General features: G+C 37.1%; 1 protein-coding gene across 1 annotated transcript in view; it reads right to left on the bottom strand.

Moving 5' to 3' along the window:
• The window catches only part of PDK3 (pyruvate dehydrogenase kinase 3), a 74,930-nt gene that overhangs the window by 14,405 nt on the left and 44,806 nt on the right, over positions 1-15,719 (bottom strand). The window contains exons 6-10 of the mRNA XM_012784586.2: positions 13,245-13,322; positions 5,967-6,043; positions 4,611-4,712; positions 4,095-4,205; positions 1,120-1,233 (exon numbers count right to left, since the gene is read on the bottom strand). Of these exons, the coding sequence (XP_012640040.1) occupies positions 1,120-1,233; positions 4,095-4,205; positions 4,611-4,712; positions 5,967-6,043; positions 13,245-13,322 (482 nt within the window). The remainder of the gene's footprint in view (positions 1-1,119; positions 1,234-4,094; positions 4,206-4,610; positions 4,713-5,966; positions 6,044-13,244; positions 13,323-15,719) is intronic.

Below are 15,719 nucleotides of genomic sequence, written 5' to 3'. Positions count from 1 at the left end.
TGATATCAAATATCACATCATTTGGATGCACTGGCATCAAAGATAAACACTTCAAATAACTGGTTAAATTATGGTATCACATATATAGGTTGAGAATCCCTTATTCAAAGTGCACAGAACCAGAAGCATTTCCAATTACAAATTTTGGAGGTATTTTGGAATATTTGTATTAGACTTACTGGCCGAGCATCCCTAATCTGAAATGTTCCAATGAGCATGGCCTTTGAGCATCATGCTGCCACTCAAGATTTGGATTCTGGATCATTTCAGATTTCAGATATTTGGAGCATTTCAGATTTCAGATTTTTGGATTAGGGATGCACAACCTGTGGTGGCATACTTTTCCACTGTTAAAAAGAATGAGCCAGTTCTGTATGAACTGATGTGGAAAGATCTCCAAGAAATATTGGAAGCTAAAAAAAAAAAAAAAAAAAAAAAAAGCAAGGTGCTGAAATTTCATGTAAGTTGGGGGGAAAATTAGATTTTTTTCTCATGTGTTTATAAATGCAGAATCAACTCTAGGAGGATCCATAAGAAACTGGGACTTGTGGCTACCTCTGAGGAAGAGAACTGGTGGTTTAGGGCCAGTGGCAGGAGACTTAGTTTTTTTTCCTTTTGTAGCTTTAAAATTTTATTATGTGCCTATATTACCTATTCAAAAAATGCTCCAAATAGTCTACCACCACCAATGAATGAGAAAAACTGGGCTACAGTGAACTTTGTTATTAGATCCACCTTTTATATAATATTATGATTCCTGAATTCTTGTAACTCACTGGAAAGCCAGTGAGTTTTTAAAATAAAAGACTTCAATTTATGAAAATCTTCATCCTTTTAGATTAGCCATTTCAATGGACATGCAATTTTTAAAAATCACAATTTAGAATTATGGTGTTAAAAATAAGTATTTTAACTTTTATATCTCCATGTTTCATATTTTGCTATACTTGAACATAAAATCAAGGGTGAGGTATAACACGGCACGGTCTTTCACATGAAACTGAAGTAAATCTGAGCTGAATGTGAGAGATGATACAGTGCTATTCTCAATTAGTGATTAGAACTTACGGCTTTAAAAAGTAAAGATGCCTTTATACGAACAGAAATGAAATGTAGTACCTTCAAATAAATGACAGCATCGGTACCAACTCCTTCCATAGAATACAGTTTTAGATCTCCCTGAAAATATCTAGCATACAGACGAGAAATTGGCAAACCATAACCAAATCCAGCCTGTAGAGAAAAGAAAATTAATACAGTGAGATAAGCACAAATGCTAACATGTTTCGTATGAGGACCATTGACACACGAGCAAAATAAATTCTTGATTCGATTTAAATCAAATAAATTAATAATTCAGCCTTTACAATGATGTACATTGCTCATCTATGGCAGACAATCTATTTTCACCCTGTAAAAATACTTCTTATATGTTTGGATAATAGTAGAAATATTCCAATTTTTGGTTAACGTTCTTTTAGTATTTTAAAGCAAAGTTTTCGCCCTTTTTTAAAAGCAAATCCCAAATCAAATGGAATTTTATCCAATAACAAAACTAAACATCATTTCAAAGTTCCATTATCAGATTTCCTTGCTCTTTGAAGTGAAAATTCATAGCACAGGAGTTCAAATCTACCAGTAACAAGACTAAAACATTGAAAATTTTCTGAGAGGCAACTTCCTAAGGTTCTGGGAATGCTACAATATTTTGATATATTGTAGTTTATATATTTCAGAGACAAAAAAATTCCAGTATCCTCTATATCTCTATGGCATATAGGACATATGAACCCTGATAGATACCTGTCAATAACAGGTATTTTCTTTTTTTAAAAAAAAGGTCTCAGATATGGGTAAGAACAATGAGAATAACTGAGACTAAATTCAATAACTTTTGTGGGGGCAGCGGAGTGGGGGAGATGCTGTGCTACCAAGCTTTGTCACCTGTAATTAAGTCTCTGAACAAGGTTAAGGAAGCCAGGCAGAGGGGTCAGGTCATGTGCATGTAGAGTTCTGGTTACTTGGGCCTTAGAGTCAGAAAGAACCCAGTTGAAATCCACTGTTTGTGTGACTCTTTGAGACTGTTTTCTCATCTGAACATGTAATAAAAAGCTTACCTAAGAGCTGCTATAAGGAATAAATGATATAATAAGCATAAAGTCATAGCATAGCGCCTAATGCATAGCAAAACTAAATAAATGGAAGCTGGTATTATGGCTACTAAGAGCAGCAATTTTACCAAGTTACATGGATTTCTGCCATTCTCTAACACCTCTCCTTGATCCTCAGGGTAGGGCCTAACTGAAGTGGCAGGGGTAGGGGGACAGAACGCACCCTGTCATTTAAGGGCTTTAGGACTGCCTGAATATGGCCAGCAGTGAAGATGAGGTAGCCATAGTAGTGGCTAAAGGAAGCACAGCAAAGAACTTGGCATACTCCAGGAAGACGCCTGAGGAAATCTGCCTCCTGTGTTCAAGCAAGGCCCAGACCCCACCCTCATGTCCAACAGGAACAGCTGAGAACTCTGAGGCCAATGCCCAGACTCCCATGCAATGCAGAGGAGGGGCCTTGAGCTCCGATTTGGTGAGTTCCAGGAAAGCTTTCTCAGAGTATCAAAGGATCAATAGGAGTTAGCTGGGCAGACACTCTCAAAAAAGAAATGCATGTGTCAAGACACAGAGGTGTAAAACTAAGTTGTTTGGTGAGGAAATTGTTTTCTAGTAGTATGTATCCTGCGCCCACTTTAAAGCTGAAGACAGTTTCCTAACCGGGAGAGCCGCTAGTGGAAGCCATTCTTCAAAAGCAGAGGCCACCATGGTATACCGGCAAGATCGCAAACATAGCCAGCACCAGCTCTGCTGTTAATTAGCTGGATGACCTTGGGCAAGGTGGTTTCTTCATTTCCTCCTCTATACAATGGGAGGATAGATACATAAATGTTAAGGTCTCTTACTTGAATTTCCCGGTTTGATTTCAAAAAGAAAAAGGAAAAGATAAGAAAACCAACTCTGATATAACAGTTATTTATCCTCAGGATGCTATTTTAAGACCTGGAAGAGATGATCCACATTCCTTTTAAACAACTGGAGAAGGCGCTAGATTTGTTTGTAGTGCCTTTTTGTCTTTTGATGTTTATTTAAGTAGGAGCCTAGTCAAGGCAATGCCTTCCAAATTCAGTCTTTCATAAATTTTCTTGAATCTGATATAAATGACTTCTTCTACATTTCCAACATGCTGAGTTAACAAACTGTCTCAAATAAACAATGTAAAATGTTTGGTTTTATTCATACAAATAAAATATAATCTTATGTGCTTATCAGTCAGGTAGGACTTTAAAATGAAACTTAATTTATACCCTGAACCATTTTGCAGACTGATAGATATGTTGCTGTGTTTAATGACAAAGGGTTCAATTGTTGTTTGTCAATTAGAAACACTCAGCAGGGGAAGAAAGTGTGGCCCTACCAGGATCTAAATGCTACCATGGTAACCAGAGGCTTTTTCTCACTGTCTTAAATAGGGCTGAAGGTTATTTCCAGAGTGAGACAGAAAGGGCTTGGAGAATGCATACACCACCTATATGTTTCACGCTAATGTTATTTAATATAAAAATTTAATGTTTCTATAATTTAACATTTTAATTATATAAACAAATTTGATGGTGGAGATTCAAAGGCACTCGGTGATTCTCAAGCCTCTATGGTATGCAGCACCAAGGTGCACAGGACCAGGCTGCAGCTCTACACCTTGTGCTGTCCCTTTGCTCACCCACCGGTAACTTCCACCCCCTCCAAGGGTAGTGCTAGATGGTAAATGGCATTCTGGTAGCAATCTTACCACAGTGAAATGCTTTTGCTCCATATTTGGGAATAAGGCACTCAGCTTGGAGTGTTTCTTAAACACAAATTAGAGAAGAAATCTAAGTGCAGAGGAGTCACAAAGAAAGTAGCTGAGGCAAAAAATTCCCCCTCCTCCAAACTATACAGGAAACATCCTAATTTAAGGAGGACAATGATCTGGGGAGACAGGAAGTTCTCTCCGAATCCCGCCCCACGGCAATGATCTCTCCTTCAGCAGCAGTTTAAGTTGCTTACCAAAGGGGCAGCTCTTGAAGGTTCCAGGCTGGGTCTAGGAGCAGTTGAATACATGTAGTTAAAAAGCCGATCTATTTTTCGAAGTGGGACACCACCACCTAGGTCGCTTATCTGCAGTGTACAAAATGTTAAAAAAATCAAAAAAGGGAAGTCAGTCTATAGTTAGTAGGAGGCAATAAACTCATTAAATAAAGTACACACCAGATTACTCTAAAATGTACAAGCCCTTTGAACCTCCCAATGAAATATGGTTCCTTTGTGAACAGTGTAAAACAAAGGAGGCAGAGTAGGGAAGTAGGATCTGACAGGCTTGGGATTGAAGTCTTGTTCAGCTCTCTGAATAACGGGGTTCCAATAAAGTTTAAATGAGGTAACTTAAGCCAAGGATCTAGCACAGTACGTACAAATAAGACACTCAATAAATGTCAGATTTCTTCCCTTCCCGCTGATTGCTCAATGTCTAGACACTATTAAATCAACTGATAATTAAAGTATGCATGCACATAAAGCAGTTACCTTAATGGATAAGTCTTCTTTCCCCAAAGTAACAAGGGTTTTAACAGCTGGGTAGCCCTCTTTTTTATCTTCATAGAGTTCAACTGTTGCTCTCATTGAGTTCTAAAATAATAAGTCATTTTTTAAATAAACCATACCACCAACTCACAAACCACAATTTTAAAAAAGAAACAAACACGAGATTACTTATACCCAACAATTCTTTTGTGGAGCAAATATTAGTTGGATTGATATGGCATTTTTTTCTCCCTCTAAAAAGCTTAGCTAAACATGTGTTCAGATCAAGGAAAATTTTCCTGACACTTTGTTTTTCATTTAGTTTTAGCCCCATCCAACATGCCACATATTTATTTTTCTTTCTTTCCTTCCTTTTTTTATTTCTGCTTTAGGGTATTTGAATTATTCAATTCAACCCAGAGGAATGTTTTTATCACATGTAATGAGGCTGTGCAGAGGCTGATTTGTGCACTTTAAATCCTATTTATCAGTCTGCATTTATAGAGCACCTTCTCTCTAAAGAAGGCAGAGAAACTGAAAGGATTCATGCTTCCCACAAAAATTAATCATTTGGTTGAAAAAAAGTAGAAGAAATATCAATTAAAAAGAACTTCTGAAAAAGCCACAGCTGCTGAAGAGAAAGTTCACAATTGAATGCCCATCTCAACCTTAAAGTGTTACATCAGTAACATTCTAATTTTTGGAAGGAAATCAGCATAACTGATTTTTCAGGTGTTCAATTTAGTGTTTCACACATTGGAAGAAATGGAATTTGAGCTCAAATGCCATTAGCTACTAGTTAACAAAAGCAACAGCTTAAGCTATAGAATCTAAAGAGATTTTTGGTCCTTTTGGTCCAGCCAGTCGATATCTTTCATCTCTACCTCTCTCAGATCTTCTGATTTGATTCAAATATGTAAAAGAGCTATAGGATCTGTCAGTACTGGAATAACTACTAATGCACTAACATGGTTAATGTTCTGAAGCATAAATATGCATAAACATGTTTTTATTTTGATCTGGCTACCACCAAAAAAGCCTCTGCCAGGTTTGGAAACTAAAAATCCATCTCTAATCTCATAAGTGAAAAAAAACAACAGTATAGATTTTACATGAAATCACTAAGGTACAATTAAGTTTAAAAATCAATATGTACTAATATTCATGAAAACTATACTGTACACAGCAATTTTTCATCTCACAGTGTACAAATTATAAAACCCACAGGATATCAGAAATAGAATTTTAAAAATGGTTATGCAAAACCTTTTTCTTATGCTAATCTAATGAATCCATTATGCCTTGAATCAAAGTAATTTACAATGAAGACTTCTTTCCATGTTTTTAAATTCCACTTACCTTGAACAACTCAAACAGCATGTGAAACAGATGTGAGGGCACATAAACTACCTGAATAGGTTTGTCTGGCGCTTTGGCTGAAAACAGAGACAAAACCGTCAATGAGTAAGGACCCAAACTGGGAGAAAGTCACAAGGATGTTTGCATTCTATTTTGCAAACACACAAAATGGAACTCTATAAAAGGTTCATTTGGGTTTCCACCTCTAAAGGCAGGGCTGAGCAAAAGCATATGCTTTGGAATCAAACAAACCTGGGGTGAACAGTTCTTTCACTTGCCAGTTATAAGTGACCTTGGACAAATCTCTTTGAAACCTAGCTGGGCAGAATTGGAATATTATCACCTACTTCACAATGTCCTGAGCATGACATAAGGCCATCCAAACAGCACTTGGTGTTTTTCAAATTGGAGGACACCCCCCGCCACTGACCCCAGTGGTCAGTAGGGGGAAAGTGGGGCCACAGGAGAGAAAGGGCTGGTGAGCTGGAATAAACAGCAGTGTTCAATTTGTTAAATTATTACAAACAAGGCATATTATAGAATAGAATGTAAGGGTCACGTAACTTTTTCTACTAGCGGCTAAACCCCCGGAGACCTACACAGTCTTTTCTCCTCGCGTCAGGGATCGCCTGAGGGAAAACTGAGAAATACCGAATCCCATGTCAAGCACTCAGAACAGCGTGGGGTAGAGAGTAGATGCTCAAAAATTTAATCCTTCCTCCTCCTCATGACCCGAAATCACTTAACAGATTGAAATGACATGAACTTTCTCAAGTAGAATGCAGACGTGCTCACCCATGCTATAATTTCAACCTAACTACTTCCTCTAATAAAGTAAGTAACAATAATGGAGAGTTCACATTTGTTTGATTCTCGGCAGTTTACAAGAAGCTTCCACACACATTATTCAATTGACTCCTCCTGATGACATTTCCTGGCTCCGAAGCCCCGTGGTGTTATTTAGAGGTAAGGAAACAGGCTTTGGAGAGCCTGTGTGACTTGCCCGCGGCACCAGAAGTGGCACTGAAACCGGACATCTGAACCAAGAGTTTTTGATTCTAAATCCTGAACCTTTTGACAAGCAGTTATTTAAAAAAAATTATTTAGTAAAATATACAAATGGTTTAAAATTTTACTGAAAGAAAAAAAGCAAAAGTCCCTCCCCTTCCCCATTCTCACTCCTCAGTCGGTACCCAGAGGCAGCCACTCTTTCCTATTTATGCTGCAGTCTTTTGGTTGATCATATTTACATTCTGTTCTGTAACCCTAACTATTCTCTACATTGCCTTGTACTTTTTTGAAAGACCAGAGAGGACCCCAGATGCTTAAATGTAGAGGGCTTTACCTTGGGGTGACAACACTCACATGAACAGTCCCAGTTCTTCCCAGGTTGTTCTTGAACAAATAAGTCTTATTTGGCTGTCAGCAGGCAGAGCCTGGCCAGAGTCCAGATGCTCTCCCCCATCATCCCACCGTAACCAGCTTTCAGCTAACCCCTTCCCTTTGGCCTTCCCTTCCTATTCCAGTCCTTTGCACCCTCTGGCCCTGCTCCCAGAGTCCCTCCAGCATAACCTTTGGCAGACTGGTCGCCATCTTTGCTGCAGCCTCCTCCTTTGTGGCTGTTTCTGCTCTGTCCCACCAATCAGCATACTTCCATCAAAAGTTGGGATTAGTGGTTATTCTGGACTGAATGATTGTGTCTCTCAATATTCATATATTGAAATCTAGCCCCCAAGGTGATGATATTAGGAGGCGGGGCCTTTGGGAGGTGATTAGTTCATGAGGGCGGAGCCCTTATGAATAGGATTAGTGCCCGTATAAAAGAGACTCGGGAGAGCTCCCTTTGCCTCTTCTCACACATGAGGAAACAGCTAAGAAGCTGTCTGCAAATCAGGAAGTGGGCCCTCAACAGACCCCAAATCTGCAGGCACCACGATCTTGGTCTTCTCAGCCTCCACAACTATGAGAAATAAAAGTTTGTTCTTTAAGCTACCCAGTGTCTGGTATTTTTGTTGTAGCACACTGAACAGACTAGAAGAGTGCCCACTGGTGAGCACCCCTGGGGCCTGAGGAGCAAGCAGAGTGCTCAGTCTATCTTGTACCAAAAGGCATGATTAGTTATAAAGACTACCTTATGAATTCAAACTTTTCACTTTAAATCTCAAGGAAATGAAAATGCCTTTCACAGTTTTGTTTTGTTTTCAGTTTAAATAACATCTCTAGGAGCCATCTAAATAAAGCCTTGCTCAATTACTTGCACTTTCCTTTGGGAACATTATAGTTTAGATTTCTTTCCTTTCTTTTAAAACCATGTCAAATGCTTCTGTCCATGACTCTTCCCTAATTCTGGGTCTAGTGGATGCTAAGTAGTGGATGTCTAATAGATGTTTGCTGATTTTCTAAAATAAGACACAAATGAAATATGAATTTTCCATCTATGGGTACATTTTAAAAAGTCAGTGGAAGAAAATGGTCCAGGTTTTTCAAGCTCAAGACTCGAGAAATAATAAAGTTTCTATTTTGCACAGTCAATGCTCCAAATGCCATTAATTGAAACTGCATTTAATAAATACTAATAGAACTCTACATAGACAGACATAAGGACTTTTATTTTGTTCTTTTGTAAGAATAAAAGAAAAACCTGGAAGCTAAGTAGAAACAATGCATTTAAAAGAAAAGGTAGCTGGTACACTTGTGTTTATATATGTAAAAAAAAAAAAAAAAAAAAGAAAGAAAAGGTAGCTGGATCAATAGATACAGCTATTAGAAACAGTATATAGTGTGCTCAGGCACAATGGGATCAAGTCCTGACTCTGGCATTTGATAGCTCTATTAATAGGTATTTAACCCTTCTGGGCCTCAGTGCTCCATCTCGGAAATGGGCATAGTCCATATCTCACTGCATTAACAGAAAGATTAAATGAGATGATGGTGATAAACTGGTTTACATAGAGCCTACCACATAGTAACCAGTCAAAAAATGTTGGCTGTTATCATTACTAAAAATTAATTTCCACAGTGTTAACAGAGCTACCAGTGATTACTTTTCGATTGTTGTATGGAACCACTTGACTGAAAGTATCCATAAAAGTATCTGATATGGGGAAATTAGAGGTCAAAGATCCCAGGATAGACACATACTTTTTCTGTGAACTCTTTTATAATAAAATATACATAGCATGAATTGAAATATTTATGTTTCCCTCCAAACCCAAAGCTATGAATCATCCTCTTGACAGAAAGACCAAGGTATAATAGAAATGGTGAAGAAATGCAAGTGGTGGCCATAAGTCTTATCTTTCTCAATTCAACCCTGACTTCCAGTAGCCACCCTTTACTATATATCCAGTATGTGCCCGGTGCAATATTTGAGGCACTAGAGACATTCTCCCTTCTACCACCCTGCAAGTCAAGCTTACAGATGAGGAAGCTGAGTGTTTCAGAGACAAAGTGATTTTCTAAGGCCTACGCTTCATGAATGTTAGAACCAGGATTTCCACTGCTTAGCTAGTTACAAAGCTCACATCTTTCCCCAAGCCATACTGCCTTACCATATGGATGAAAAAAAGATAATGTAAAAATCTTTCTTTGTTAAATGTTTTGGTAACTGAATGAGAATGGTGAGGGAATGACAACAAGCATGATGAATGACAACAAGCATGATGAAACTGCTTCTTGACTCTGGACAAATGGATTAATGGTTGCGACAGATGGCAGAAATATTGGAGAAATATTTCTCAAATATTCAAATATTTGAAATGTTCAAATATTTCAGTAATATGTTAAGCCTGATCTAGGATTTAAAAAAAGTGTTATTTTTAATGCTCCTGTTAAATGTGTTACAGAAAGGACAATAAAAAAATTTACCATAGCTTACCCACAATATTCAGAATTCTAGTGATGACTGGTAAATACTGATGGTGTTCCCACCACGTGTTTTGGATAATCTTAGTTACTACTCTCTCAGGGGTCTACACTGGGAAAGGGGAAAAAAATCCAAAATTCAGAAACAAAAGATAATATGCCAAACAAACAGAACTTAAATTCTCAGGCAGCGGGCTGGGCGTGGTGGCTCCCGCCTGTAATCCTAGCACTTTGGGAGGCTGAGGTGGGCGGATTGCTCAAGGTCAGGAGTTCGAAACCAGCCTGAGTGAGACCCCGTCTCTACCAAAAATAGAAAGAAATTAATTGACCAACTAAAAATATATATACAAAAAATTAGCCGGGCATGGTGGTGCATGCCTGTAGTCCCAGCTACTCGGGAGGCTGAGGCAGTAGGATCGCTGAGCCCCGGAGATTGAGGTTGCTGTGAGCCAGGCTGACACCACGGCACTCACTCTAGCCTGGGCAACAAAGTGAGACTCTGTCTCAAAAAAAAAAAAATTTTTTTTTCAGGCAGCAACAAACAGTTCTTTTGGACTAATGGCAGCCTCACTTACTCTGAAGGCCAGAGCAGCGAGTGGTATCACTCTATTGTTAAAGGTGCCTGTCGTGTAATGAAAAAATCCTGAAAGGGGATGCTGCGCTAGTTTAGACAAGCTCTGAAAATGAATCCATATGAATCTGCATCTGACTCCTCCCTTAGAAAACAGAGTCAGCTGTCATACTGCGCGAAGCATACAAACTCTCTCCTTATAAAGCCAAACTATCCACTTAAGGTGTTCAGGACCAATCTCTGACCTACATGTCTAACGTTGAACTTGTTAGGGCTAAAGCACATTCCTTAATCATGCTTGCAAAGAGCTCTGGCATTCAAGAAATCATAAATATAAATCATAACTACACTGCCAAAATCATCACAAAACTAGAGACTACCTATAACCAGCAGCATCCATGTACCTTGCTGATAGGAAAAGGGGCTTCAAATTATGATAGAAAATGGGCTTGTATCACTCAGGAGATGGTGCCAAAAATAGTCATAAGGCTCCTCTCATGGTGGGTGACCAGCCATCATGACAGCCTTGGCTGGGAAGAATGTGCTCTGGCCTTCAGGCTGAGGGGGGCTGTCCCCCACAAAAAAGAGCAGTTTGTTACTACCTGCAGACTTAAGTTCTATTGTTTGACAAATATAAATCTTGACGTTATGTCGGGTCCCGCCTAGCCAGTAGGAAGAAATAGAATATTAAGATGCTTCTAATCAGGAGTAATCAAGCCAAGCCCACTTGGTTCTGGCTGTGTATCTATTCAAAATGGCGGCACAACTCTTCTCAGAGAACCCAAGAGACCTTGAAAGCAGCTTTGACTTCATACCTTTCAAGTAGGATGGAGGGACAACAGTCCGTCAACAGCAGCCTGAAGCCTTTCACATTTTGATCTCATTATATGAGAAATACATTTTTGGTATATTTTTGAGAGGGAATTGTGTTTATCTTTAATTATAAAACCCACAACCTAAGACTCAGTCATCCCATGTCTAGGAATCTAACCTACGGAAATACTTCCACATGTTTGCAAATTTTCTCACCCTCCAAATACATGCACACACCTTTCATAGCTCATTATATGGAATACAGGAAATTGGAAATCCTAAATGTATACGCATAGGAAAATGGTTAAATAAATTATGGTAACGTACACTCTGGATTATCTCTAAATGAGATTAATACATGAAAAGATCTTTGAGATAAAGTGAAAAACACAAGTTATAGAACATGGATAGTTTCAACCCCATTTATGCAAAAAACAAAACTCTCTATGGGACTAAAAGAGTAGCGGTGGCTTCTACCTTTTACTCACACTTCTATATTTGTATTTTTCCAATGAGCATGTATCTTTCATAATTTATAAATAAAAAGTAAAAGTAACATGAAAATATAGAATCATGTGACTAACATAAAAATCAGTTATAACTCCACTATCCAAAGAGCAGTTGTTTGTATTTTGATAGTATAAATCCTTCAAAGTATCTTCCAATGAACTTGCACTATTATAAAATTTCATAGCCTATATTTTTTAAAAATCTAAATTCTTCCCAAGCATTACTCTTTTAAAGTATTATTTTGATGGGCTGCATAGTAGTCTATCTTATGGATGTACTGCAATTTATTTAAATAATCCTCTATTGTTGAAAACTTGGGTTGTTTTCTAACCTTTCTCTATAAGAAAACTACTGCGATCATCATTCTTACATATAAATCTACACTGTACATAAATCCATTTTCTTATATGTTTTAAAGTTTAATTTATTGGGCCAAAGAATATAACCATCATTAATTTAAATTACTTAAGTTTATTTATTTAAATTTGGTTTATCTTTAATTGTAAATGCCCATACCCTAAGACTCAATCATTTCACGTCTAGGAATCTAACCTTTAGAAATACTTACACACATTCACAAATTTGCTCACCCTCCAAACACACACAGAGAGAAAGAACACCATTAACCTTTTTGAGAAGGGCTATACCAAACTTATACAAGAAATGTATGGGTTGATGAGAGAATATTTTTCTGGGCACAAATTCAAAGCATTAAAATTTTTTAATCATTGTCATTTTGAAAGACAAAAAAGGGCATTTCTCTGTGTTTTTGTTTGTACTTCTTTGATTAGTAAAGTTAAACATTTTTCCATATTTTATTGACTGCTTGCATCTGTTATTTTGAGAACTGCCTATTTATAACTTTGTGCATTTCTACCTGATTACTTCTGTTCCAAGAACTTCAGGGTTTAACGTAACTGTAGCAGACCAATCTGGTTCAAGCTGTACGTAAATAAGTTGTGAGTTGTTTTGCAGTTGCTGTGGACCCCCAGGTTGAAGGTCACATAACCTGAGCATGCTCAGATGAACCAAGTGTGCAATCGTGGGCGGAACCTAAGTGCTCAAGTGCTTGGACAAGGGAGTGGGGACTGAATTAAGAACGGACAACACGGCAAGATCCAACATCCAATCAGATTCAGCCTTGTTGTGACTCCATTGCAAGATCCAATCAGATCATACCTCCATTACCCTCTCGATTTTATATAAAACCTGCTGCAATCCCCAGCTCAGGGGAGGCAGATTTCTCATTGCAAGAACCCAGTACTTTGGTGTTCAGCTTTCCCTTGGGCGCTGGCAAACGAACCTAGTTTGGTACAAATACACTAATATTTTACACATTCCTGTATAAAAACTCCTTAGGAGTACATACTTGGTTGACCAAAGGTATAGAAGAAGTTTTTAAAAGATATGAAAGATGGAAAAGCAGTATAATTTTAGGATCTCACTGAAATATGGCTCAGGTATAATCCGTTTTTTAGTCAGCCTCTTGGTATTTAAGGTTAAAATTCTTTTTCTTTTACCATTGAATTCTTCAACTTCCAGCTCTGGAGCTACCAGGTAATACTGCTCACATAGCATCTTGGCTGTTTCATATGCATCTGCAAAGAAAGAAAAAAGTTTAGCTGCTGTACTAATAAGATAGTCACAAGCATGTAAATGCATATAAAATAAATGAATTGTCTAAACTGATGGATTTAGAATTAATTATCTACCACCTTTTTAAAAATAGCCCTTTTTGGCTATTATTATGACTAAAACAAAATTTCTCTTTCCTTAAAGTTTTAATGATCACAACAATGTCAAAATACTAGACTAATGACAATATAGCTAGCTCTATACCAAACACACTTTAACTTTTAAATATTCCTAAAATGTGTTTTTCATGATAATCTTGGAACTTAAGACTATGCTTCTGAGCACCATGCAACCTGACTAAATTGTAGTAAAAGGACATTTGTTATAATTTTAAAAATAATAGTGGTAACAGTCTTATGATTTGCCAGAGTTACTTGTAAATGAAACATCAATAAGTATATGCTGAATGAATAGGTTTCCATGAGTCACACAATTTAAGTTACTGGAGGCACCACTATCACTTTAAAATGTCCTTTAAGTTAGTTAAAAAGGTAACCGGTTGGGGCTGATATTTATCAAAGTCTGAAGAGCAACAGTTCACTATCAAAAAGGGAAATATAAAAAAACATAGGGCAAGAGGATCAGGACCATTACAAGAAATAGCGGGAAGAGGGAATTCAGTAGGTTTGAAGATGAGGAACAAATTCAGAAAGCAAAGGTACACTATGATATATTGCATGTGTGCCTTTTCTCTTGAACTATAAACAAACTGAGGTCAGGGTCAGGGTCTGTGTCTTAACACTTGTTTTGTAACTTCTGTAGAACTTTGTATAGTGCCCATGTAGATGGTCAATCAATATTCCTTAGTTTGATAATTGTTAAACCTTTTGATAATTTACTTTACAAAACTTTATTGAGATATAATTCTCATACAATTTGCACATTTAAAGTATACATACAACTGAGTGGTTTTTAGTATATTTGCAGAGTTGTGCATTTGTCACCATAACCAAGTTTACAACATTTTTATCACTATAAAAAGCCCCAAACCCAAGCAGTCACTCCCCTCCACCCAGGCCTAGGCAACCATGGATTTGCTTTGTATCTATAGATTTGCTATTCTGAACATTTCATATAAATGGAATCCTATAATATGTGGTCTTTTGTGATTGGCTTCTTTCACTTATTATGTTTTCAAGGGCAATCTATGATGTAGCATGTATCAGTACACTCCTTTTTATTGCTGAATAATATTTCATTGTACAAATATACCACACTTTCTTTATCCACTCATCAGCTGATAGACATTTGGGTTGTCCACTGTGGGCTATCAGGAATAATGCTACTATGAATATTCATGTCCACGTTTTTATGTGAACGTGTTTTCATTTCTCTTGGGTATATACCTAGGAATAGAAGACTGCTGGATCATATGGTGACTCTGCATTCAAACATTTGAGGAATTGTCAGACTGTTTGCCTAAGTAAGAGTTATTTTTAAAGTTTCACCTTTACAATTTCTAAAGATTAGGGATTCAAATTATGTTAAAAAGCTTCAGGGGCACATTTGCAATGTTCTCGACAGGGTATCAGCTCTTTGTAGACAGACTCCCACTTCTTTTCTATTCCCCACATCAATACTGTGCATGGAGTACTTGTTTAAGATTCAAGAGGAGAAAGAGGGAAGGAAGGAAAGCAAGAAAGGGGAAAAAATAAGCCCTACAGAATTTAAATATGTTAAAATTTGACATTATTAACCTAAAAGAATACAAAGATAAGATTAGGGTATGTTCAGATTATAAATTTTGGTTCATTTACTTCATATTGCTACCATGTTAAAATTGTATCTATTATTTGACCTTGGAGTAAAATTCTGATTATTTTATTATTAAACTTTTAAAATTAAACTGCTATAAAAACCAAAGATAGAGACATTAGAATAACTCTGACAAGATGAAATAATTAGGGATAGCAAAAAGGAAAAAGCAGTAAGAGGAGAAAAAAAATTTTAAGAAGTTGATCAGTATGAAAATAGACATTAAAGTTGGACTAGATTTCAACCCTGAAAAAAAGAAAGTTAAAATTTAGAATTATACTAAATTTACAAGTTTTTTTCTAGGACATAATAAATCTCATTAAATATCTGTAAAATACTTTTGTTAAAAGAAGAGAAATCAAGACTCAGTCCTTATGCTTTGGCTACAGCACCAAACAATGCTACATCTCCACCTAGTGACGTGATAGCACAAAGCCAACCATGAACTTCCAAGGCCACAAATACTGAAATCTAAAGACAATGCTTCATTATCTACATACAAAGCCAATACATCTCCACAAAACATCTTCTCCAGGTATGTAAAAAAGATGTTTTAAGATTGCTCTTCCATTTGCTATACAACAGGAAAATAACCTACACCCACT

This window comes from Microcebus murinus, chromosome X (assembly GCF_040939455.1).
Source record: "Microcebus murinus isolate Inina chromosome X, M.murinus_Inina_mat1.0, whole genome shotgun sequence".
Classification (NCBI taxonomy): Eukaryota; Metazoa; Chordata; class Mammalia; order Primates; family Cheirogaleidae; genus Microcebus; species Microcebus murinus.
This window is presented reverse-complemented; position numbering and strand designations above follow the sequence as displayed.